At 38.4% G+C, this 27,171-nt stretch overlaps 1 protein-coding gene across 1 annotated transcript; it reads left to right on the top strand.

Moving 5' to 3' along the window:
• The first annotated feature begins 375 nt into the window (after positions 1 to 375).
• On the top strand, positions 376 to 27,141 carry LOC117290145 (MLX-interacting protein-like). Its single transcript, XM_033771399.1, has 9 exons — positions 376 to 761; positions 1,426 to 1,532; positions 18,483 to 18,556; positions 21,544 to 21,669; positions 23,425 to 23,596; positions 24,519 to 24,614; positions 25,144 to 25,247; positions 26,609 to 26,778; positions 26,991 to 27,141. The coding sequence occupies exons 1-9, from the start codon at positions 376 to 378 to the stop codon at positions 27,139 to 27,141; spliced, it is 1,386 nt and encodes a 461-aa protein (XP_033627290.1).
• The last annotated feature ends 30 nt before the right edge of the window (positions 27,142 to 27,171 follow it).

Here is a 27,171-nt window from a genome sequence, read left to right as displayed (position 1 = left end):
CGGCCAGTGGAACTTTCCAGCAAATGCTAGTGTAACAGCAAATGATGGAGGGCATATTATTGACAATTTTTTCCACAAATTAATCTTAAATTACATGACTTGAAAACAAAAATCACATTAACTTCTCTTCATTTTTCTCGCGACTTTAAGTTACGACTTGATATGAAGACTATTGATGGTGGCGCTCTATCATGTCAATGCATTGATGCACCAATTACGCATGCTGTGTGATCTCGCGCGCTCCCGGTGTGTGTGTGTGTACGTGCATTCTGATCCTATCATATCAGTACATGCAGTATGGCGACTGAAAATGGCGGATAATGTGCGTTGTTTACTAAAATTTTTCACCTGTTACGAGACAGAAATACAACAAAAATGGCGAGGGACGATTTCTTAACATCGAAAGAACATTCCGGACTCGGTGGATTCGACAAGGGAAGTTGGCGACACCCCAATGATCCGTTCGAAAAACAGCCCAGCCCGAGCAGTCATTTGGATCATAACGAGCTTCAGCAGCAGAACAGTGAAACTGACAATGCGAACGGTGACGAAAATGACGGTGTTAATGTCATTCACTCGGGACATTTCATGGTCAGCAACCCTCACAAAGTGAAACATAAGCACAACAACGTGGGTTATAATTTCGACAATGCTCCAACGGAACCCAGTGCAAGCTACAAGTTTCAGGAGAATCAAAATCGTGCGGATATTGATGTATCTTTTTCTAAACTGTTCGACTGCATGAGTTTAGCCTACACTGGGTACGTATTGAAATTATTTTACACACACACTGACTGCGTTTGGGTTTTGGGTGCAAAGTTACATAACATTTTTGGAAAACAGCATGCTGGGTTCGCCCTGATCCTTAGGATTTTTGAAAAACTGGGGCATTCTAGATCCAAATTGTTGTTAATTGGCCTTTGAAGCATGCTGAATGTTTTCTATTTCAGTTTTTTTTTTTCACTTGATTTTTTTTATTGGACTTTCTATTCTATTTAGTTGGTTGGTTGTGTTTATGGATTACTTTCCGTATGGCGCCACCACTTTTCCACTCATTTTTTACAAAAAGCAATATCTCATTGAGGTAAATTAGATACTTAATTATTTTATATCGTATGAAAAAGTGGTGGCACTATCTATACGGAAAATTGGCCGTGTTTATCTTCAATACTTTGTATTTAAAAAAAAATATAATTGCTTTTGGTCATTTTGGACTTTGGTTTTATCATTTCGCTTTACCATGCCTAGCCCAGTATTGTTTCAGACCCAAGGGCAAATTATTATTATTTGTTTTTGTATTACTTCTTAAACTTGTTATAACTTTGATTCAGTCTTTTTTTCAAGGGTGCTAAGTTATCTGCGATGAGAACGAACGCTTTTCTTTTTGATAATATTGGTTATTTTTTTGCTTTTTACTTTCTGCAGAGCAAGACTTGTTTCACCAAAATGGAAGACTTTCAAAGGAATGAAGCTAAGTTGGAAAGATAAAATCAGATTGAACAATGCTATCTGGAGAGAATGGCATCAACAATGTAAGTTAATAAAAAAAACAGACTGCCAGTGGCATAGCCACACAGCACAAGGGCAACAGTAATGGACCCTTCCCATGAAATATGCTAATTACATTCACGCATGCCTACAGACCCTGTTGGTTGGCAAACACCATAGAGTTGTGCACTAAGCAGACGCGCAATCGCATCTGCGTCACGCACCCATTTGCCGTGTACAAAACAGCAAGATGTTCCCTCATTTTGCCAACCAAAACAATAGTGTGCACGCGCTATGTGCAATTTACATATTTCATGGGAAGGGTCTATGGACCGATCTGGCCTGTCAATCAAACTGAGCGCGTTCACCCATTTGACCAATCACAGCAATGATTGTGGTCGGACAATCTGGACGCCATTTCAGCGAGCACCTCTTTTTTTACCAAAAACATTCGCTTGCTGAAATGGCACCCCTGCATACAAACATGTACTTCAAGATCCAACAATGAACACAGCTCCAGTTCCCCATCTTGCACTTTCAGCAGCCTTTAATCTTTGACATAAACCTACAAATGAAAGCATCATATCAAACATTCGGCTCTACATACAAAGAACATTATTTTGTAAGCTTCATACACATTTCAAGTTTCAGGTTCAACCTTGTTAAATGGGATGCAGAATTTTTTTTTTTTTTCTGTATTCAACTCCTGCAATGTTTGAAACATGAAGTCAACGTTGGTTTATAGACATGATGTATACAATGCAGTCCCAAACAAGTAGCAGCAAATAACAAGTATATATTGTAATGTAGAGCCAGTAGCATTGATCCGTTTCAGTCTTGTTTTTCCATTATTAACCTGTTATGATAACAGACACCCTGGCCCCCGGTGCAGCTCACATTCATACGATTTCCATTCTTGGTCTGTATCCCCAGGTACCTGTCATAAAGGCTTGTTACTGACACGAAAGTATGTCACCTGCTGGGTTTATCATGAACTGTATAATAATGAGAAACATTCAATGGCCCTACCCTGTAGGCATTCATTCTTAAAGGGAAAGTACCTTATAATATTTGTGGCTTTAAGTGAAATAACAGGTAACATACATTACATCATTACAACTGATCTGTGAATTTTGTTATCAACTTCGGTGATCACATGTATAAATAATATTGCAATTTGAGCAACACAAATTCTAAATAATTTTGTAAAGTAAATGGGGCAGACATCACTTCTAAAATTTGAAATTGCTGAGTTTCGTCAAAGCCCTTGTTCTCTGCTGCATGCCTTTTGGTAATTTTGTAAGATTGCACTAAGGTTACTATACGTACATGAAATCCTCCCTCACACCCCTCACCCAGAACACTTTACATCATGTATGGCTGGAATTTGGGGTGAAATTCCACTAGACCCTAGGGGCTAGTAGTACACGTATACATGTAGCTCAACATTTTTACTGAAACCGGGTTTCGATTTCACTCAGCACTAAGAGTCATTGTAAGACATGCCGTTGATTTCACAAAACTCTTCCTAACTTAAGACTAATCTTAGGACTTAGGACGAGTCCCAACCCTGCACTGTAGCATGCAGACCTTAAGATTAATCTCAAGTTAACTCGTCCTAACTCGAGATGAGACGAGTCCTAACTCTTTGTGAAATCGACCCATAGTAAGATGATAAGTTGTCAGTATTTCCTTAACTACTCTTTTAAAGATTGACAGTGAAATTGAAAACTCTGAATTGCTCCTTATTTAAAGCCATTATACACTTTCGGTACAGAAAAAAAAAAAAAGTTCACAGATTTACAAATAACTTAACGGGTTTACAGAAGGTAATGGTGAAAGACTTCTCTTGAAATATTATTCCATGAATTGCTTTACTTTTTGAGAAAACATTAAAACAATATCAATTCTCGATAGCGAGAATTACAAATTTATTTTAAACACACGTCATGACACGAGGAAACATGCGTAAACAAGGGTGTATTTTCCTGTTATTTTCTCCCGACTCCGATGACCAATTGAGCCTAAATTTTCACAGGTTTGTTATTTTATATATAAGTTGTGATACACAAAGTATGGACAATACTGTTTACCGAAAGTGTCCAATGGCTTTAAAATACATAATTGTACAATCATGATCATTGGCCCATCTCATAAAAGTGGTGCAAACGATTGCATGTAAATTCTTCGCTGAAGACTGATATGGCCCAATCATTTATTTACACAGTCAGTATACTGTACTGTTCAGGGTAGACTAGTGTGTACAGTATCTGACTCCTGCTTGTAATGTAGGCCTACTACTAGTACTACTGTAGGTATTGCTGATTTTCTCTTGTTTAGTGTGTGTTCAGTACACAATAATAAACCTCTGGGGTGTGTTTGTGGTTTTGTCGTAGGCCTTCTGTATTGTAGGATTGTGGAATTTGTTTACGCCTACATGGAAATGTACAATGTAAGAAGCCATAATATTTCCGGTGTAGTGTATACATTCAAAAAATATTTAGCTTGATAGTTTAATGGAAGGGATGTTTGTTTTGATGGAGGTAGAAATTCCTCAATTAACAGGAGCGTGAAGCAGAGCATCAATCTAATGTGTACTGGGGTGGGTTTCACAAAGAGTATAGGACTAGTCTTATCTCGAGTTAGGACCAGTTACCCGTCCTAACTTAGGGCTATTCATGCAGTTTGTATATTTCCTAGGACTAGTCCTAACTCTTTGTGAAATCGACCCCTGTGCTTATTGTATATGAAGCACAGTACTACTGAATAGGCATGTTGTTTGGTCTATTGTAGTCTATGGTAGGAAACTGACTAGACCCGTGGAAAAGTCGTTAAATGTTTATTGTGGTGTTTTCTAAGTCATGCAATTTACTGTTTTCACACAACACTGCTCTCACTAAATTGCTCTCTCCTGAATAGCGCCCGTACATTGTAGTCCTGAGAGCAGTAGTCTCGTATGAAACAGCAGTCTTCTGAGTTGCAAGAGAGGCGAGTGTCACCAAAAACATTAAAAAACTGATGTAATTATAGGTCCCTTTTTAAAAACTCAAACTATACTATTTGAGATGGAGGTCACCAATGTTTAGTTTAATTTTTTAATTAATAATAATGATCATAAAATTTACCGTAGCCACTCTGAGCTCATCAAAATCCAACAGCATCCTACAAAACAACATTTTACAACAAAACGACAATCAACAGGCATACAGGGCATATTCTTTTAAATCTTTATAATTGTTTTTTACAATTTAATACACGTTCAGGTGCATTGTGTGTAAGGCTGTAGGCTGCACATTAATGTGTCTGCCATCAACACACCTGTCTGTCTTGCATTGTTCATTTATAATGCATTGTAGTGCACAATTCATTTATGAACACACAAAGCAGTGCACATCATTTTATCGATTTTAAGAACAGTATGCCATACTGACACATAAATTAACTTGGTTTCTTTTGTGTATTTTTAGTTTTGCACATAAATGCACAATGTGTGATGGACACATGGATTTCTCTCCTAAACATGACTACAAAGTTTTTTCACACAAAACAACATTATGCACCCGTGCGCTTTGTATGTATTTTGAACAGACCATGGGCTATGTTGAATATGCCGGCCCCTGTGCACTGTGGTGTTATACAGGCATGGTATTCTTCCTACTTCCAATTTTGTTGCCCTGAGAAAATTTGAAAAGTTTTCATTTGATAATAATAGCCTGACAAATATTATTAAAGACACTGGACACTATTGGTGATTATCAAAGACCAGTCTTCTCACTTGGTGTATCTCAACAACATGCATAAAATAACAAACCTGTAAAAATTTTAGCTCAAATGGTCATCGAAGTTGCGAGATAGCAATAAAAGAAAAAAACACCCTTGTCGCACAAAGTTGTGTGCTTTTAGATATTTGATTTCGAGACCTCAAATTCTAAACTTGAGGTCTCGAAATCAAATTCGTGGAAAATTACTTCTTTCTTGAAAACTACATCACTTCAGAGGGAGCCGTTTCTCACAATGTTTTATAGTCATCAACCTCTCCCGATTCCTCGTCACCAAGTAAGGTTTTATGCCAATAATTATTTTGAGTAACTACCAATAGTTTCCACTGCCTTTAAACCAGACACCTTATAAACAACTACATCGGCCCTCTTGCTAGAAAATTATTTTCCCTACTTTTTTCAAGAACCAAATATCATGCTTGATATCAGTGATATTTTGAACGGACACGATTTGTAACATCACACGCATTTCTCACCCTGTGTGTCAAGTGCGTTGATCAAGATTCAGAACTTGAAATAAATGACATGTACATATTGTACCATAACGGTACAGATTCATCATGGCGCATTACTATGAAATGGTCTGTTGCAGATTGCCATTACATGTAGGGACCTTTGGTTAATGCATGAGTTAAAAGCGATAATAACAGTGATTATTCAGTGGGCCTTCCTACTCTGATTACTGACCTTGTCCTATGAGTCATCGGTCGGCAAACAAAAGTAATCAGTCTAGATCACCCATCATATCGCAGTTTATATTTATTCAAAGACGGATTCTTTTCTGCTAGATGCAAATTTACACAACAGGTCATTGAAATACCCTCTGGACCAGAGACCAGGGCTGAAAATTCTTAAAGCAGCTTAAAGGCAGTGGACACTATTGATAGTTACTCAAAATAATTGTTAGCATAAAACCTTACTTTGTAGGAGTAATCGGGAGAGGTTGATGGTATAAAACATTGTGTGAAACGGCTCCCTCTGAAGTGATGTAGTTTTCAAGAAAGAAGTAATTTTCCACGAATTTGGGTTTGAGACCTTAAGTTTAGAGTTTGAGGTCTTGAAATCAAGCATCTGAAAGCACACAACTTCGTGTGACACTTGGGTGTTTTTTCTTTCATTATCATCTCGCAAATTTGACGACCAATTGAGCTCAAATTTTCACAGGTTTGTTATATTATGTATATGTTGAGATACACCAAGTGAGAAGACTTGTCTTTGACAATTACCAATAGTGTCCAGTGTCTTCAAAAAGAACTAAATTTAGCTGAGTACTTCAGTCTCAGCTACTGAATACATGTATGTACATGTACCATCCCACATGTAGCATACTGTGACTGGTAGTATCCTGAAGCAGCGTGCAGCATAGAGCTACCCTGAAAATGCCGCTTTACAAATTTCTGATTTTGTTTGCATGCAGGCAGTCACAAACTGTTTGTGAAGTGTTAATGTTAGTTTGGCTGGTAACCTGTATATAATATTTCTTTAATTTAATAAATAAGGTCTTAAAAAAAAATAATAATACAAAGTACACATATGCACAGTTACATTGTACGTACATGTTCTGTATACTGTGTAAAGCCCGGTTCATACTTCCTGCGAATGCGACTGAGATACGAATGTAAATACTCTGCTCAACTCACTTGCGAATATCGCTGCGAAAGGAGGGTTGTGACGTCAAATTCATGTCGAATTTGCCTGCATTCGCAGGAAGTATGAACTGGGCTTAACTCTGATCGCAGTAGAAAGTTCTGAGCTTTAAGACTTTGTGTTCTGCACGTAGTGAAGATTTCCTAGGAATACAGCCTCTTTCAAGGAAGATGCTTAATTGCTTTATCCTGTCCCAGGGTATAATATCTTATTTTTGTGATTGATGTGACCTCAGCACCCCTGGACCTCACTCTGAAAGATTTGTTTGGCAACAAATTAAAGCAACCTCTCCAACACTTTGGATATGGAGGTGCTGCAGTTTTTATCATTCAAATTTGTTTCACAGAAGGAGGCGGGATAGTGGGGGAGGTGTGCCCTAGAGAGATGCCTTCGAGTGTTTTTCTGACTTTTTTCGCGTGAATGTTGCTGTTTGTCCAATTATTAAAGTTCTGTGGTTGTGAAACTGCAGGCTTGTGTTTCCATCTAGGGTTGTTTGTTTGTAAGTGTACATTAGGTGTATTTAAAGGATTGTTACAGAATTGGTAAGAAACAAAAGCAAATTTACTTACACGGTCTAATGATGATGATAGTAGAAAACATCCCCTGAAATGTTTCTGTCTGAAATGTCGTTTTTGATGAGAAATAAATAATCTAATCAGTGAGCGTTTTATTTGTTTTTGTTTTGGCATCGGATGCAATGCTGATGCAAAATTTGTAATCATTTTTTTTTTTCTTCATTGTTTTCTCGTGACCCAGATAGTCGATCAATCTCAAACTTCTACAGGTTTGTCAGTTTATGTATATGGTGGATTACATAAAGTGCTGCAAACACTGACAACAACTTTTTTGCTAGCAAAACCAATTCTGTAATGTTCCTTTAAGGAACACGTTGCCTTGGATCAGTCGAGTTGGTTTTTGAAAAGCGTTTGTAACCATTTGTTATAAAATGCATATGATTAGAAAGATATTTTAAAAGTAGGATATAATGATCCACACAAGTATCACTCGAAATAGTATGGTTGTCCTTTTACCTCGTCGACTAACACGATTGGCCATTTATGGGAGTCAAATTTTTGACTCCATAATAAATGGCAGACCGTGTTAGTTTGCAAAGTAAAAGGAAAACCACGCAATTTCGTGGCAGATTTTTGTGGCAGATTTTTGTGGATCATTGTACGGGCCGGTATTCTACTTTAAATCATCTTTCTAACCATGCATTTTATAACAAACAGTTACAAACGCTTTTCAAAGACCAACTCGACCAATCCAATGCAACGTGTTCCTTTTAGGATACACTGTCCACTGTGGGTTTTTTTTTTTAATATAAATGATAGGCTGGATGAGCAAGTTTCTAGTTGGCCATTCCCCCCCCCCCCCACCTTTTCGCCATCAAAAATCAAACAGTGTGGTCTCCGCGGAATATCAGATTCCATTGAGCTGTGTACTGATCATGCCTGCAGCAGGAAGGCAAGTGTCTGCATGGTAAACATGATGTCACAGGTCACATGGTCTATACATTGTCATAAAATATGTGAGATTCATTGAATGCACATGTGTGGAAAGTTACAAAAAATACCTGGTAATTTTCCATTGACCCTTTCTATGGGGGATGCCCTCCTCAGTCCCTCATGTCATGCAGAGCTAGGGAATAAGTTTGGGAGAAAGAAAGAAAAATGCTAGAAGTCTCCCTGCTCTTGGGAGCTGTCATCCGTATTAGGAAGGAACAAACACACATATTGATTTAGTTTGAGCTCTTGTGCAAATTCCCATTCAACAAATTTAATACATCAAGTGACAATTGTAGGCTAGATTATTTACCGATTGTGTTTATTAATTAAGTAGATGATTTGACCTCAGGTAACATCATTGTGTTGATGTGTAGTTCCAGACATGTGGGTGATTACACGCCAGATGCATCGAATGGAAATATGCATTAGTTCACACAAAAGAATTTGTAGAAATAGGCAGAAACAAATTGTAGGATTTTCGTGTGACCATGGAAACCATGCCTTCCCTGCTCTGGCTCCGTCTGTTTGAAGCGCCAAAACAGGCATGCAAATACTGAGGATTTGTCCTTAATTTGTGTAGTTTGTCCCACAACAAGCACACTAAAATTTCCCTCATAAAGAAGATCTATAGCAATCACCAAAATAGGGAGAAAGAAAGTTCACATTGTTTCCGAACCTGAAGCATAGTGTTTTTGGTGAATTGTAATGTTTATGGAATAGGGAAACCCAGGCCAGTAAGCCATTTATTAAATCTCACACATCCTTAAGAAAAGCTAATGTGTTTTATGGTTTTTTTTTAACAGAACTACATGTAAGCCCTTGCTCAAGTCATGGTTTATAGAATATAACCTTGGTACAGCTGGTACTCCTGGTTTTTTTTGAGGCAATAGGGAGCAAGAAATAGTCCACAGTGTGTCCAAACATGCTAAATCCTCCTGAATCAAAACAACTGACCTGGGAAGTTGTGGGTTTAGAATTTAAAGTGAAGGCAATGGCCAGTGACATTGCAGCAGTTTCCTCCAAGAAGCACAATGTGGTCAGTGTATAACCAATACATTTACTTCTTGAAATATTGATTAAAGATCATACGCATAGCTGCCTGCCTTCCACATAATAACATCTTAGAGGGACAGGCCTGTATGCTTCATTTTTGGAAAAGGGTAAGGGCACCAAGGCATTTTCTCCTTGGGAAAGGGCACCCTATGAGGAAATTGTAACATTTTTACTGAAGTAATTAATTTAAGATGAAGGCAATGACCAGGGGGCATGAAGGCAATCACTTTCATTGCCTCATCAGGCCTGAAGGGAGCCTGGGAATTACATGTTTTTTTCTATGTTTGCTTACAACCCAGCCAGTCCCAGCACAAGGTCAATAGTACATGTAGGTCAACTTTTTCACACAAGCAACTGTGGAGGCCCTATCATGAAGTCACTGATTGTAGGGGGTCCACATTTTTCACACATGATGGGGATGAAATAATAGTTGACTAAGAGCATGTTGCACAGTAAGCCCCTATTTAGTTTAGTAGTGCACAGGGCAAGTTTAGAAGTGGCGTTGGCTAGCCTGTAGCAATAGGCCGATCCCATTAAGCTCCGCCCCATTGCGTATTGACCAATCACAAAGCAACGAAGGTCCGACTCTAAGGTCCGACATGCGTGCGCGTATCTTGGCGCGCGCGGCAGAGTTGTGCAGAAAGGCATTGGAGAGCCTTTGTGCTTGATCACACGTGCGTCGTGGGTGGAGTTTACTGGATCGGTCTGTTGACGGGTGCATCACGTTCACGTGTATAAAACATAAAGATATGACAGTGATTATTGAAGTGATTAAACTGTATGTAATCCCTTGGATGGTTGATAATATGTAGTGTAGTCAACATGCATATGATGTGCCATCAGCTCTTTTATGATCATACTTTGACCTTTGACCGATCAGTTATTAGGGTTTGTACTTTTTTATTGCACTGTTGATCGTGTACATGATAAACATTGAGCAAAGAACTGGCGTTGTCGGTCCAAACATAGAGCAAATGTATGCATTTGAGATATAAGACAGTGGACACTATTGGTAATTGTCAAAGACCAGTCTTCTCACTTGGTGTATCTCAACATTATGCATAAAATAACAAACCTGTGAAAATTTGAGCTTGATTGGTCGTCGGAGTTGCGAGATAATTATGAAAGAAAAAAACAACCTTGTCACACGAAATTGTGTGCTTTCAGATGGTTGATTTCGAGACCTCAAATTCTGAACTTGAGGTCTCAAAATCAAATTAGTGGAAAATTAATTCTTTCTTGAAAACTACATCACTTCAGAGGGAGCCGTTTCTCACAATGTTTTATACTACAAACCTCTCCCCGTTACTCGTTATCAAGTGAGGTTTTATGCTGATAATTATTTTGAGTAATTACCAAGAGTGTCCTCTGCCTTTAACCATGGTCTGCGGTAACACCATTTATGTATCTACTTGCCAGGTAGAGTTGTTCTTAGAGAACTGTCTTGCTTTGTTCTACTGTCACGGAGTAGATAATCAAAGGTTCGGGAGACTTCTCAGTTCTCCTGACAATGACTAGAGCAAGCTAGTCGAAACGTTGAGACCAATTCAGAACTGACTCCGCGGCAGTACAGTTAATTACGATCCTATAAGCTAAAGTAGTAGTCCAGTCTATTTTCTATACCATTCACCTTGGTAATAGTTTAAAAGCACGGAACAGTTCTTTTCAGAACTGAGAAGTCTCCCAAACCTCTGATTATCTACTCCGCGGCAGTAGAATAAAGCAAGACAGTTCTCTAAGAACAAACTCTACCTGGCAAGTAGATACACACATGGTGTTACCGCAAACCAAATACATTGATACCTCACCATGCAATGCCTCAAATCCTATATAGTATTAACCATCTTTAATATGTGTGACGTCTTTTTTAGTGACTAATGTGTAAAATATCAAAACTAAATTTGTTGCCGAGTGTTTTGGTTGAGAGCTCTGAGCCCTGATACTGTCAGAGAATTTTGACAGGAACTGTGTTGAAAGTGTTTGGTATGTTTGGTGTGAACTGTTCACTCAGTTATGGGTTACAGCCGCGCATCGACAGGTGTAGAGCTTTAGAACACTGTATTTGCCAACAAGGCATGTTCTGAACAAACAAACAAATCATCATGGTCCTAATCCATCTTATCTGAGAGACTGATACAAACACGTGCGCATGGGCTTCACAGAATCGTCTGCTAAACCTTGCTCTTTGGCTAAATGAATAGAACACTGTATTTGCCAACAAGGCATGTTCTGAACAAACAAACAAATCATCATGGTCCTAATCCATCTTATCTGAGAGACTGAAACAAACACATGTGCATGGGCTTCACAGAATCGTCTGCTAAACCTTGCTCTTTGGCTAAATGAAATAACACGAGTAGGCTAGGCCTATATAGGTTGGGCACGTAATGTACGCACTATTGTATAACTTTATATCCATGTTTCATATTGTGAAATTATGTATGCTGCAACAGGGCCCAATTCCATACAGCTGTTAAAGCAGAAAATATTGCTTGACAAATTTCTTTGCTTAGCAAAAAATTAATGGGGGCCAGTCACAACAGTTCAAAGGTAATGTAGTTTTGGCTGTGGTAAACCTGTTTTCTGTTTTAAAAGTAATACTTTTTGTGCTTTTTAAACAAGTTTGTTTTTGCTTACAGGCTTTATGAATTTGTGCCGAGATCTGAGGCATGTCTGGAATTTTCCTTATTGAAAAACAGAATTTCTTAAAATAGGTGTGTGCAAAACTAGGCACATGTTACCTCAGCAATGGCCGCGGTGCTCAACACTTGCGCGCATGGTGCGCACCTGAATTGGTGTATGGATACGAACGTAGCAGACCAGGGTATACCCCGGGGAAGCTAAGCAAATGCACCCAGAGTTTGGCTCAGACATTCTAGTCTTGAGACTCTTCATCAGTATTTTGTTAAAATACTAAAGTGGCATTACAAATAAACCCATTCCTACATTCAATGCATTTCTATAGATTAAAATTTGATCTGTTGTATTGCATGATGAAAAGGCTCATTGAAGCATGATGAGTCTTGAGTCTTTTAGATACAGTCTATATTGTGAGTTTGGCAGGTCACTTTTGCATTATGTGCCACAATCACTGGGGGCCATTTAAGGGCCCTGTTTTGTTTTGGGTGCAAACAACCTATAAATTAGTCTGTATTTATGCAGAAAGTTTTGTAAAGTGAAGTTTTGCTCCCCTCATTGGCGCACACAGAAAATTCTTGTGGTTTGAGGGGGGGGGGGTGAAGGGTACATGTACATGTATGTATGTAGATGTTGAGTTATGTTTTTAAAGTATTTTTGTATAATGTGTGAAACGAGACACCAACACAACAACAGTTTTTGTGTTGTGCCAACCAACTTTTCAGGGCCCTAAATATATTTTTAAGTAATAAAATTTTGAGGGCAGGCCCTTGGGTTGGTTGCTCTAGCATTCACCAGCCAACCCTTGAGTGAACCTTGTCTGTTTTAATGCCCTTTTTGTGGCAATTAAAAACAGTTAGAAGTTTTTGCTTTTCCCTATCAATTATTGCCGATTTTCATGAAATCAAAGATTTATTGAATTGAAATAAAAGACACAAAAACACTCTGGACTTGTCAACCAGGCAATGTTGTGACATCCCTTTAAAAAATTGTCATCCAACCTTGACCTCATGGTTGGTCTAGCTGTGACAGCATTTAATGTGTTTACATACAATGTACATGTACTAGACTTGTACATGTATCCACAAGCTTGACAAGAGATAAAACCACTAACTACATACAATTACACCAGCGTGTGCACATGCACACAGGCCTGTTGAAAGGGCAAGGGCACCAAGGAATTTTCTCCTTAGTAAAGGGCACCCTATGATGAAATTGTAAGTTACTACTGGACTATTTTAAGGGTACCAAGGCACTGCCCAGTTCGCATGAAGGCAATTGCCTTCGTTGCCTCCATGAAGTATCAAGCCTCTGTACGATTGTGTAATCGAAATTTGTCATTTCAAACAAAGTGACTTGGATATATGTACAAGGGTTTGCCCTTAACATTTTTAGTGAGTTCCAAGCAACACCAGGACCGAAGCTCCAAAGAATTCTGCACTTAACATCCCATGATTATGTGCTCTGCACAGGGCTACTGTAAATACTTTTCTAAATGTTGAAAAAGAAACACTCAATTCCGCCTCCTTAAAGACAGAGGATACTATTGGTAATTGTCAAAGACTATTTCAAAGTGTATCTCAACATATGCATAAAATAACAAACCTGTGAAAATTTGAGCCCAATCGGTCGTCAAAGTTGCGAGATGATAGTGAAAGAAAAACGCCATTGTCACACGAAGTTGTGTGCTTTCTGATGCTTGATTTCGAGACCTCAAATTCTAAAGGTGCGGTCTCGAAATCAAATTCGTGGAAAATTACTTCTTTCTCAAAAACTATGTCACTTCAGAGGGAGCTGTTTCTCACAATGTTTTATACTATCAACCTCTCCCCATTACTCGTAATCAAGCAATTATGCATTACATTTTCTCCCACCAAAATCGTTGGCAAATGTAAAGAAAAACATAAGGCCCCAAAACGAGTTGGTAAAGGCACTTCGCGGCTTTGCCGCTCGTGGTGATAGTATTTTTTTGTGCGTTACATTTTTGGGGTTGTGCGTGCCACCGGTGTGCCGTGTGCGCCTTGACTAAAGGCTACTGTGAAGGGAGAATGCTGTTTACTCAAACTCTGTAAACACTTAGCTGTTTGACTTGATGCATCTGTGTGGTAGGGCCTATGCATTTGATGCTTGATTATGTCAGATCCAATGCATACGTAGTACTGCAGTGATGGAGATGGACAGACAGACATGAACAGACTAGACCATAGTGTAAGGACCGTGTTCAGTGTTGTGAAGGAGGAGGATGGAATTCCTTACGCATTTGTATGTACTGACACGCTAACTTACATACATACATACATTGTACAATGCCCCTACATAAGTATACATTATCATTACATGGTGTTACCGCAAGCCTTTCTATATCGTACTTCCACCATGCAAAGCTTCAAATCCTACTTACATCATGATCTTCTCAACCCATACAATGCTATCCTCCTTGCAAACTCTAGTCTTACAATTACATGTACATGTAATAACCTTCTTTTCAAAAGAAGGTTTGAGCCCATATCCAATCACTCAATGAGTAGGACTATCAATGAGACACCAATCACATGCTGCACCATGCGCCTGTGGAACAATTTGCCACCAGATGTAAAATCATCAGTTTCTTTTTCCCAAGTTAAAAAAGTAGTCTTTTCAATCCAGTGTTTAAAGGCAGTGGACACTATTGGTAATTACTCAAAATATTTAATTAGCATAAAACCTTTCTTGGTGACGTGTAATAGGGAAAGGTTGATGGTATAAAACATTGTTAGAAATGGCTCCCTCTGAAGTGCCATAGTTTTCGAGAAAGAAGTAATTTCCCACGAATTTGATTTCTAGACCTCAGATTTAGAACTTGAGGTCTCGAAATCAACCATGTAAACGCACACAACTTCGTGTGACAAGGGTGTTTTCTTCTTTCGTTATTATCTCGCAACTTTGACGACCGATTGAGCTCAAATTTTCACAGGTTTGTTATTTTATGCATACGTTGAGATACATTAACTGTGAAGGCAAGTCTTTGACATTAACCAATAGTGTCCACTGCCTTTAAAGGAGGTTTGAGCCCATCCAATCACTCAATGAGTAGGACTATCAATGAGACACCAATTCTTCTCACATCACATGCTGCACCATGCGCCTGTGGAACAATTTGCCACCACATGTAAAATCATCAGTTTCTTTTTCCAAAGTTAAAAAAGTAGTCTTTTCCATCCAGTGTTTAAATACAATGGGTTTTTTTTTTGTGTTTTTTAAATTTCTTACTAACATATGTATGTTTCTTAACATAAATTTTATTTTAATCATTGTACATTAACATTTTTCTTGTTTGTCCATTCATGAGCACTTTTGTGGAGTGTGCTTTATAAGTTTTTACTATGTAGGTGTGTAATGTATACGTAGGCTGCATACTCAATGCACCCAGCTTGTAGTCTCTTTCTTCCTTTCATTTTCTGCTCAATATCAGCATTCAGTGAGCAAAAAAAACCATTCAGTATTTGAAATACTTGGCTTTGCAATATTGTCAGACAAAATTATTCTCTGCATAAAGGATCATTGGAAGCGTGTTTATGCATGTGTACCACACACAAGTCATTTTAAAAGCAGCGCACACATTCACAAAAATGCATCCCTGTGGAGCACTCTTTCATTCTTTCCTTTGTCCGCTGCCCTTGACGTTTTCCCAGACTTTGTACACACAATTCCTGGAGGAGCACCCTAGTCTTTTAGAAAGGCCTTGAACTTTGCTATTGAAGGGGCACGATAATTTCTGGGGCCAATTTTATGTAGAGCTGCTTGTGATTGACAGAATCAACATTTTATTATGTTGGCTTCTTTTTCTGCTTTTAAGCAGAGGGTACCAGCCAAACTACCATATTATCACATGTACAATTAGTGACTTACAAGTGTCCTCATTTCTGCTACGAGCAGACAATTGTTTCAAGAGCATATTTTCTGCTTTAAACATGACTTAGAAGCAGCTCTATGAAAATGGGCCTAGCTCCGGTTAGGGGACCATCTCTCAGAAGAAAGTTTCAATTTGTATGGTAACTTAGCAAAGGGAACCACGGCAATTGCTTTGAGTGCTTTTGGTTACATGTTATTTGGAGCCTGGGGTCATTGTCCACACACATTGTGTTCATGTCAGGATTCCAGCATGCTTTCATGCGGTATAGAAAATCATTATGAACTGATCTGTTTGCTTTACATGTGTTTAATTAGGCATGTTACTCTTCAGAAGTTATTGAATCGTCATTTGTCAGTAAAAGAACCCGGTGCAAATAGGGTTTAAAGGTTCCGTTGGACTGCTAGACCGAGTGAGGTCAGCTTAGCCACGGATCTTTGATTTTCTCACAACTGAACCAGTCTGGTAGTCCGGTATTTTTCCCGCCATTTTTTTCCAAACGCTTCTAAGGGATAATATAATTTAGCTTTTGAAGGTCAAACTTTCTTATATTTAAGCGATAGCTATTTATAACTATTAAAACATATGGGCTGATACGCGCAGCACATTGCATGCCGACGCGTGAAAATTTTTACCAGTAGGGAAAAATTTTTACCAGTAGGGAAAAATTAATATAGGTAATTTTTATTTATTTATTTATTTATTCTTTATAATGGGAGGGGGGCGGGGGAGGAAGGGACTTCAAATAAAATTCCAATTCACACAACCATTTAAAAGGACGAAGCCATTTAGATTGCTCCAGATTGCACAAACCAAAGATAAGCACCGAGTTTTAAGATTATGACGGTCCCTTGTTTCAATTCAGTGTACACTTGTAAGCCTTGATTTTCGACCTTATTCGCGCAGGAATTGTTTTCTCTCGTAAGGAGCACTTCTATGAGTATGAGGAAAACTTAAATTTGCATGGAACTTTGCAGAGGGCAGCACAGCAAAAGCACTTTTGCAATTGCTGTGGGTGTCATTTTTTTTTCAGGCCTTCTTTGGGCAAATGTCCAAAATAACATAATGCACATAATATTGATAATGATTTGATGTGTTTATTTCATTTTCTGCTAATTTATTCTCTTTTGTACATTTGCCATCTGCTGTGCACTTTGTACCGTGGTGTCAACATGACTATTCTGGCTCAAATCCATAAATTCAAATCCAATTGTAGTTTTAATTTCCTGTTTTAGTTGCTTTCAGGAAACATAAATATTATTGTGCAAAGTAATACAACTCAATTTATACTTTACTGTAAATTAATGTGCGACCGTACCGTTATGTAGTACAGTTCATTTTGAGGGTATAATGGTTGACCTTTTTTTAATGTGCAATATCTAAAGTACATTTAATTTTATCCGATCAAACCCATAATCTTTTTTGATTGCTTTGTTCCTAATAGTTGCGGTCTTACACTTTGTGTTCCTCCATACAAACTTTGCTCGATACAGGCAATCCTTTTATTTGTCAATAATCAATTTCCAACACATCAGGTGTAGATAAATAAGGGTACTTATTCGTCATGTTTGTTCATTGCAGGTTTTTCAGTTCATTACTGAATGATTGTTATGATGCGGACAATAACATTTTTAATTCTATGGGGTTTTTTTTCCAAAATAATTGATGACTATTCTTTTAGGTAGAAGCAATTTTCAGGGAAAACATTTTTCAAAATGTACATTTTTTTAATATTAGAAGGTGCCATTCAAACACCTATTGAAAATAAAACCCAGAATGCTAATATAAAAGTTGTGGGTTCGCATCCCACCTGATTAATATGCCTGTGAATTTTTCTTCTTCACAGCACTCAGGAAAAAATGTTTACCGATTAACACAAAGGTGTATGGATTTATGGACCAAATAACATGTTGTACATTGCAAACTTTTCCAATAGTTATAAATATATAATATACATTTTTTTTTTTTTTTTTTTGGGGGGGGGCTTCTTTTACATTCTGCACTTAAAGCCATTATACACTTATGGTACAATACACACACAAAAGTTCACAGATTTACAAATAACTTACAGGGTTTACAGAAGGTAATGGTGAAAGACTTCTCTTGAAATATTATTCCATGAAATGCTTTACTTTTTGAGAAAACATGTAAACAATATCAATTCTCGATAGCGAGAATTACAAATTTATTTTGAACACATGTCATGACACCAAGAAACGTGCGGAAACAAGGGTGGGTTTTCCCGTTATTTTCTCTTGACTCCGATGACCGATTGAGCCTAAATTTTCACAGGTTTGTTATTTTATATAGAAGTTGTGATACACGAAGTGTGGGCCTTGGACAATACTGTTTACCAAAAGTGTCCAATGGCTTTGAACACAAATGAATGAATATCCTGTGAACTGTTACTTTGTATTGTTGCTTTGTAAATAAACAGTCTAATCAATTTGTGGTTTGTTTTTTGTTCTCTTCTTTCTGCAGTTTGTAAGAGGAGGAAGCCAGTGGTCTGTCATTTTGCCTATCCCATTGCAGAGCTTGCACATTTTGCACCGCAGGTAAATGATTTGTAGCTTTGGACACGGTACACAAGTTTGGTGTTTTGTCAAAGACCAATTGGTCATCGAAGTTGGAAGAAAATAATGAAAGAAAAAATAACCTTGTTGCACAAATTTGTGCGCTTTTACATGTATTACAGAAGCCTGAGAAGGCTTTAGACCTAGTGTTTCTCAGATTCACAGTAAAAATTTAAAATTTCCTCACAGGGTGCCTTTACAAAGGAGAAAATGCCTTAGTATTTGCCCTTTCAAAAAAATATTGCACAGTACAATGTGGTGTACTTGACCTTTGACCTGCTTGGAAACTACCCAATAAATGTAGTACGTGATGTGATGCTGTGCATACATGTAGCCAAGCCTCATTTAAAGGCACTGGACACTAATTGGTAATTACTCAAAATAAGTGTCGGTATAAAAACTTATTTGGTATCAAGCAATGGAGAGCTTGTGATACATAACACATTGTGAGAATCTGCTCCCTCTGAAGTTTTAGAAAGAAGTAATTTCTCACTAAAATATTTGAATTGAATTCAAGACCTCAGCTGATGTCTCAAATTCAAGGCAGTTTTTTCCCATTACTTATTCTCTTGCAACTTCAATGACCAATTGATGAGCCCAAAATTTCACAGGTTGTTATTGAATGCATGTGATACATGTACACCAAGCTAGAATACTGGTCTTTGACAATTACCAAAGGTGTCCAGTGCCTTTCTAGGCTAATAATAAATAATGTCAATGCCAAAACCTGTTGACATTGAGATATGACTCTTAGAAAATGCAAGATAAGCATTGTTTGTATTTGTTGATGATTGTTTACCTTCAGTATGGGATTTTAAAGGTTGATGATTGGTCAGTTAACACTCCTGTCTGGCTCATCCCCCCCTTGCTATTATTAAAGGAACACGTTGCCTTGGATCGGACGAGTTGGTCTATAAAAAGCGTTTGAAACCGTTTGTTATGAAATGCATATGGTTAGAAAGATGTTTTAAAAGTAGAACATAATGATCCACACGAGTATCACTCAAAACTGTACGGTTTTTTTTTTACGTCGCAAACTATCACGGTCGGCCATTTATGGGAGTCAAAATTTTGACTCCCATAAATGGCCGACCGTGTTATTGGACGAGGTAAAAAGACTACTATGCAATTTCGAGGCATATTTGTGTAGATCATTGTATTCTACTTTTACAACATCTTTCCAACCATATGCATTTTATAACAAACGGTTACAAAACGCTTTTCAAGGACCAACTCGACCGATCCAAGGCAATGTGTTCCTTTAACCTTTATGAATAAATAAATAATAATACATGCCATTTGTTTTTGTTCTATAAATGAATAAATAAATAAATTAGATAACTATTAATTAAAATTTAAAACGAAGTATATTAAAACAGAAATCCTGCTGTACTTTCGGCACACTGCAACTTTTAGTATTATGTAGCAGCCCTGGAATTTCATGTGTGAAAGGACAAGGCCATTTTCATTTGGCAGAGGGCACTTCCGTTAGAAATTCTTAAAGTCAATGTGAAAGTTTTGAATGGGCACCAAGGCCAAGACCAGGGGTGGCCTGAATGAAATTCCAGTCCTGGTATAAAATATTGGAATAGTATGACCTTCGACCTGCATCTGGCAAGTCTGGTTTGCATTGTATTGTCAGAGTCGGTAATCTCGATTGTCAAAAAATACCATTCAGAATTCCTCTGGGTTCAAGGTACAAAAACAAGATCTTGACTTGAAAGCTATTAATGAAATACTTGCAATTAATCATTTGTCACAAAAATGAAACATACATTGTACACACTTCTATTCACTTTAATCTCATATCAACCCAGAAGTGTTTGTTATATTTGACTGCGATTATTTTCTAGAGCTTGCCAGCAGTCGGCCTATTGCGGTACTTTCATCAAAAATTTTATAATTATTCTTGCATTGTCAACAAATCCACTTACATGTACATGTAGCAGTCACTGCCGACTGTTGGACTAACAATTTTATTTATAAACATTGACGTCAGTCCAAAACAATTCCTTATAAATTCCTCTTTATACTACGACGTGGAGGGTTGTAAACAATTTATTGCATATAAAGAGGGATCCAAGGTCCAATTCAGTTTTTATAATGTACTCAGTTTTCAATAGAAAGAGTGCTTTGGGGGATAATTCAAAGAATTAAAATTAAAGGAAAATTTTAAACTTAAGCGGTATGAAGTGTCATATTTTATGATACTTTGGTGATGTAAAATTATCTCTTTCTCTGAAACTATTTCTTCAAAGGGGGTCGTTTCTAACAATGTTTTATAACATCAACACTCTGCATTGTTTTTACCAAGTAGGTTTTTTATGGTCATAAAAGGAGCATTACAGATTTGGTTTTGCTAACAAAACAGTTGCTGGCAGTGTAAGCACTCCAATGTAATCCACCATATACATAAACTGACAATCCTGTGGAAGTTTTAGAACGACCTGCCATCTGGATCAAGAGAAATAGTGAAAAACCAATTGGTAACACATTTTGCGTGACAGCGATGCAAGAAAAAAAATGAATAAAATGTCACTGAGCGATAAATTCCAAGCGCGAAATTAGAATATTTATTTCTTACCAAATATGACATTTCAGTCATAAATATTTCAAGGGATGTTTTCTGCTATCATCATCAATAGACCGTGTAAGTTTGATGTAAATCTGTGATCTTCACGATTTTGTTTCTTACCAATTCAGTTCTGTAACGTTCCTTAAATAATAATAATAATAATAATTTATTGATTTATACTGCGCCCATCCTTAAAATGTACGCAAGTGCATTACAAAATAATTAGACAATGATTAAAAAACTGAGAACTGGTAAAAGAAAGGAAATACCACAATCCAAGTAAATGAAAACACACGACACTTACAGGACTTCTAAAACTTGTGGAATAGTTACCAAATGTACACCCTGCCTTTGATTTGTTGTTGATTTGTCACTTCTTCTTTTTTTCCAAAAGGCTATCGTTCTCGAAGGGAAGTATTGGAAGAGAACTCTGAGCACCGTTGTACGAGAATACCAGAAATGGCGCATCTTCCATCGGAAGTTAAGGTCATCATCCTTGAAAGATGGGGACAAAGAAGAGGTTCGTAAACTTCCTGGCCTGAAAGTACACGGAGGCCATGGCATCTGTTGCCTTGGTGCCCTTTCAAATGTTTCCCAAAGGCTATAAGGATTCAGGCATGCAACTATTCCTCTGATCTGGCCCCAATTTCATAGAGCTGCTTAAGCACAAAACTTTGCTTAAGCAAAATAATCCTTGCTTAGTAAAATCAGATTACCGGCCAAGATTCCACCCAAATGTTATGCTAAGTGAACAACAGCTAAATACCAGTCACAAGCAATGTATATGCCATGAAATTTTGGCCAGTAACATGTGTAAAATAGGTGAGCTATTTTGGTGCTTTTAAGCACATTTTTTGTTTAAGCAGCTCTATGAAATTGTCCCCAGCTGATTTCCTTTTTTTTTATTCTCAGTTTTACCATTAAAAATTGAAAAAAAATATACAAAACCATTGAAATTCTGTAATTTCCTCTTTTGGGGTAAAGTTACAGTTGCATGCCTAAAGATTTTCCAATCGAATTGCACTTCAAAAAATTTAAATGGCCTTGCCCTCTCCAAGATAAAATTTCTGGCCTGAACTTCATTTTGATTTGTCATTTCTCCTCGTCTCCACAACATCTGGTTGTTTTGGACATACTTGAAAAGTTTTTATCTACGATTCCTCACTAAAATTTAAGTGTACCCTCTGCAATCATTGATGACTTTAAAATCGAAACAAATTCAAAATATCAATTTCAACCCAACCGCTCCTTAACTCCTCAAGCCCGCCCTGACTTTGTGCTGTGACTAAAAGGAGTAAAACTGCACCATTTGTACCAGATTATGCGTCTTGTACCCCTTTGTCTGTTGTGATGGTTTTTAAAGACACTGGACACTATTGGTAATATCTCAACATATATGCGTAAAATAACAAACATGTGAAAATCTGAGCTCAGTCAGTCGTCAAAGTTGCGAGATAATAATGAAAGAAAAGACACCCTTGTCACAATGGTCACACGAAGTTGTGTGCTTTCAGATGCTTGATTTCGAGACCTCAAATTCTAAATCTGAGGCCTCGAAATTAAATTCGTGGAAATTTACTTCTTTCTCAAAAACTACATTACTACAAAGGGAGCTGTTCCTCACAATGTTTTATACTATCAACAGCCTCTCCATTACTCGTTACCAAGAAAGGTTTTATGCTAATAATTATTTTGAGTAATTACCAATAGTGTCCACTGCCTTCAAAGAAGAGTTACTCGTTCTAGCTAGGACTAGCCTTTAAAGGAAGTCCTAAGTAAGGAGTGCCTTTGTGAAATCGATCCCCGTTCACTTTGTCCATTGCCTTTAATCTATTGCAGTGATCCAGGTTTTTATGACTGGTATGTAACAATGTTAATTAGCCTGATGACTAAAGCCATCAAGGCCAAATTTCATAAATCTGTTAAGTAGAAAATACCGCCTAAAAAAATTATTTCTTTGCATAGCAAAAATTTAAGTGGGGCACATCCCACAACAAGGCACACTTAATGTGATTTTGGTCGATAACCTGTTTCTGCGATTAGCAAATTGTTTTGCTTACAAGCTTTGTGAAATCAGGCCCTGAGCTAAAGCAGAAAGTGTTGCTCACTGATTTCCAAACTTAGCTGAGATGAACAGGATACACATCACAAATGTCACAAGCAACATGGTAGGTCAGCTGGTAACCCCGGTCTGGTAAGCATAATTTGGTTGTGCGTAGTCTTTAAATTTTGACTCAAGCTCATTCACGTTTGTTATTTTTTACTCTGCCCTCAGGAGATCCAAAGCCCAGACAGATCGGTCTTCGAAAGGATCGTTGGTATGAGCTCGTCCCCTTCACCTGTCCCTATGATCCTGGATGACGAAGCGTTACTCTCTGAGTTTAACGACACCCTCTTCTCAAGTCTCAGCCAGAATTCCTTTCAGTTTCCTGTGCCTCGGGAACTGAGTAAGTGTTAAATTTGGCCGTGTGTTTTTGTTGTACTTTATGCTGTGGCCTGACAGTTCAATAAAATTAATATTGATATAATACAATAAAGCCCAGTTCATACTTCCTGCGAATGCAAATGCGATGTGAATTTGATGTGAATTTGACGTCACAACTCTTCTTTCGCTGCGATATTCGCAAGAGAGTTGAGCGCAACCCAACTCAGTGCAAATTTCGCTGCGAATTTGTGATGTCAACATTCGTATCGCAATCGCATTCGCAGGAAGTATGAACGGGGCTTTAGAAGAAAATGAGATGGTCGGAAATGCAAGCGTTACAAAAGTGTGTTTTCATTGTCTCCTGGAGTGCGGTTGTTATCAGTGTGTGTAATGTTTTCAGTTAGTGGAGCAGTTCAAGGGACACGTTTTTACATTGCTAGTCAGGCCACAAAGTTATTTATGTGTAATTTGACTCCCAAGATGGGGAATTTGACTAACAGTAGCCATATGAGACATTGGTACACAGGGCCCACAGGAGACTTTGAACGCTAGGTGGCAGCAGACTCACTTTGGGTCGATTTCAAACACTCGTCCTAACTCAAGTTAAGACTAGTCCTATCTCTTTGTGAAATCTACCCCAGGTAAATTTCCATTGTTTTCGTCAGTCTGAGCATGCTCACATCTTCAAGAACAATGTATTTATCTGGGGCCTTTTTCAAACCCCGGCTTAGGCTCCGCGCGCTGCGTAAATGCCCTATACTTTGTTGGAGCAGTGTGCCGGTGGTTTAAACATTGCAGGGCCCCTGGAGTCGGAGCCCAAGCCGAGGTTTGAGAAATGCCACTCTGGAAAGTTGGGCCTCCACCTAGAGTTCCAAAAAGTCTCCCATCGGCCATGTTGGGGAAAAACATAAGTTACCATTTTACTTTGTGTTTTGTCTTTTCAGCCCATGTTGGTATGAACCCAGACATCATTCAGCCAGGCCTCATACAGCTACAGCCTGCATTTGATAGCTACTCCGGTACATTAGAGACGCTGCAAGGTACGTTACCATCGCTCACCTCTGGTTTGTAGCTTCAGCTAACGTTTTGTCAGAACGAAACATAATTTTAAGCCAGTATGCAGCATGACCCATGCTTAAAGGTTGGGAAAACAAAGCTTTAATTTAAAATTATGTACAATCAGTATAAATAAATTTGTATTCACTGAAATGCTGGTGTGTTCCTCGCCTTGGTGCCCCTTGCCCTCTCAAAGACGATGTTACAGGCCCGAAATGTATCCATCTCTCCACAGGCAGAAGTAAAACATTTCTCTAAATTCAAAAAACAAAATAATTCATAGCAAACATTAATAATAACAAATCTAAGAAATAATAGATGTTAAATTTTCAATGGGGATAAAGAATATTAATTTTGGTTTTTACCCATACTATGAAACTTAACAGATTTAAAGACATAAAAGTGCAGACCAACCTTCGACCATGGAGTGTTTTGGATTGATTCTTCAAGAGACATGGCCCGCAACCATGAAACCTCATGTCCAAGTTATTTTCTTTCCTTATCTTTTGACAGAAATCCCCCTGAGGCAAACCAACGAGCATGTGGGCCACCTTGCACGAGGGACGTTTGTCTTCTCTGGGAACCCATTACAAAATATTACTCAGCAGCAGCTTCAGGTAATACAGAAGTTTGTGTACTACGCCAGGTCTGGAATAGACCCATCCATTGAGCTCCGCCCCATTGCGTATTGACCACTCACAACCCATTGCGCAGCCAAAAGTCTGACAAATAAAGGTCCGACATGCATGCGCGTATGCCTGGCGCGTACGGCAGAGTTGTGCAGAATGGCATTGGAGAGGCTCACGTGTTCTTGGTCACACGTGCGCCATGGGCGGAGCCTAATGGATTGGGCTATAACATACAGGCCATAAAGGCTGTGGCCTCTGTCTTGGTCGTCTTGGTGCACCTTCAAATTGTGACCCGCTCTGTCAAAATGAGTCAGATGTCGCCCAATGCATTATTAAGTTATGGACAATTTAATGTGGGGAAAAAAAAAGTTTTATTTTATTTAATTTTTTTACTTTTTAAGATCTATATTTGCATGGTTAACCTTTAGAACACTTACTGTTAGGCAATAAAGCTATGAATACAACAATTTTGTGATCATACTTATGTCTAATTTGTATCTTTTTGCGCGACATGGTAGTTTAAAACATCACTTTACATGTAATTCGTTTTTCAGAAAAAAATATGTATTGCCTAAATTCAAACGGAAGTAACTGAGCAACGCGATACACCCCAAAGCTTAGACATTAAAACGAATTACTGCTGATGGTTTGTTCTTTCCAGCCATGCATATAACTCAATCCTTGAAATTGTCAACATCTGACTCATTTTCACGTAGCGGGTCACAATTGCATTCTCTTGAAGACAATCGGAGCATACTGATCGAAACCTTGAGTCAATAACACCAGTTCTTTTCAATACCAACACTACTCAAAAAGAGATATTCACATGGTGACATTGTGAACCTCTCTTAGTGCATACAAACACCATGCAAAGTTTCAAATCCTATTTCAAAGGTTTCCCACGGTATTTTAAGATTTTCCAAAATTGGATGTGGCCCTGCCCTAATAGGCTTCCATAACATTTGAGTTGTCTCTTTACACTTATGCTACAATAGAAGCAAGTACTCGGATCTCAGAGAAAACATCAAAGTTAGCTAAATTTTCAATACATTTGTTGACGTAAGAGAATCCAGACCTGAAGCATCATGTAGGTACCAGCGCCAGTTGCCTCTGTTGCCCCTGGGCATTGCCTTGGTGCCCCTTAAAATTTGCAATTTCCTCTCAGAGGTGCCCTTTTACTGAGAAGAAAATGCCAGGGTGCCCTTGTCCTTTCAAGAATGAAGTATATGTATAAGGCCTGAGAATCAATACGTATTTTCAAAAGTTTATTGCAAATCAACACGTAGTTTACAAAGTTTGTTTCAATTTGAAAATATCTGAAATGTATTACTTGTGTTTTGGTTTCATAGTCACTGACAAATGGCGGTGCGGATGGAAACCTCCAGGATCTTACGTTACAACAACAGATGTTTCCTAACTCGCTGGAGGATGCAATTACATCCCTCAGGCAAGAAGTTAATCAAGGTCACACCATCCAGCCACAGCAAGTCAGTCTCCAACAGCAGCAGCAGCAGCAGCAGCAAATGCTGCAGCAGCAGCAGCAACCGTTACAGCAGCAGCAATCGATGCAGGAGCAACAGCAGCAGATCCAGCAGCAATCCAACGCTGTGGGTAACCAACATGGGATGTCTGGCATCACTGAGGGGCTTGCCACAACAGGCAACACCATCACGATACCACTGCTGCAACAGGGCAACGACAACACGGTCACGCTGAACAATATTCTTGCAGCTACAATGCAGCAACACCAGCAGTCTATGAACACAGAACAACCACAGCAGGTAGTTACGCTGCAAGTCGGTGTTCCACCAGCCAATCAACTTCAGGCGTTGGTGTCCAGCGGGCAGCCGGTAAACAACGGTCAAGATCAGACCAGCAGTAATATAACAATAAACCAGCTGACGCAGCAGCA

This window comes from Asterias rubens, chromosome 5 (genome assembly GCF_902459465.1).
Source record: "Asterias rubens chromosome 5, eAstRub1.3, whole genome shotgun sequence".
In the NCBI taxonomy this organism is placed as follows: Eukaryota; Metazoa; Echinodermata; class Asteroidea; order Forcipulatida; family Asteriidae; genus Asterias; species Asterias rubens.
Note: the sequence above shows the minus strand (reverse complement) of the source record. Positions and strands in the feature narration are given on the sequence as shown.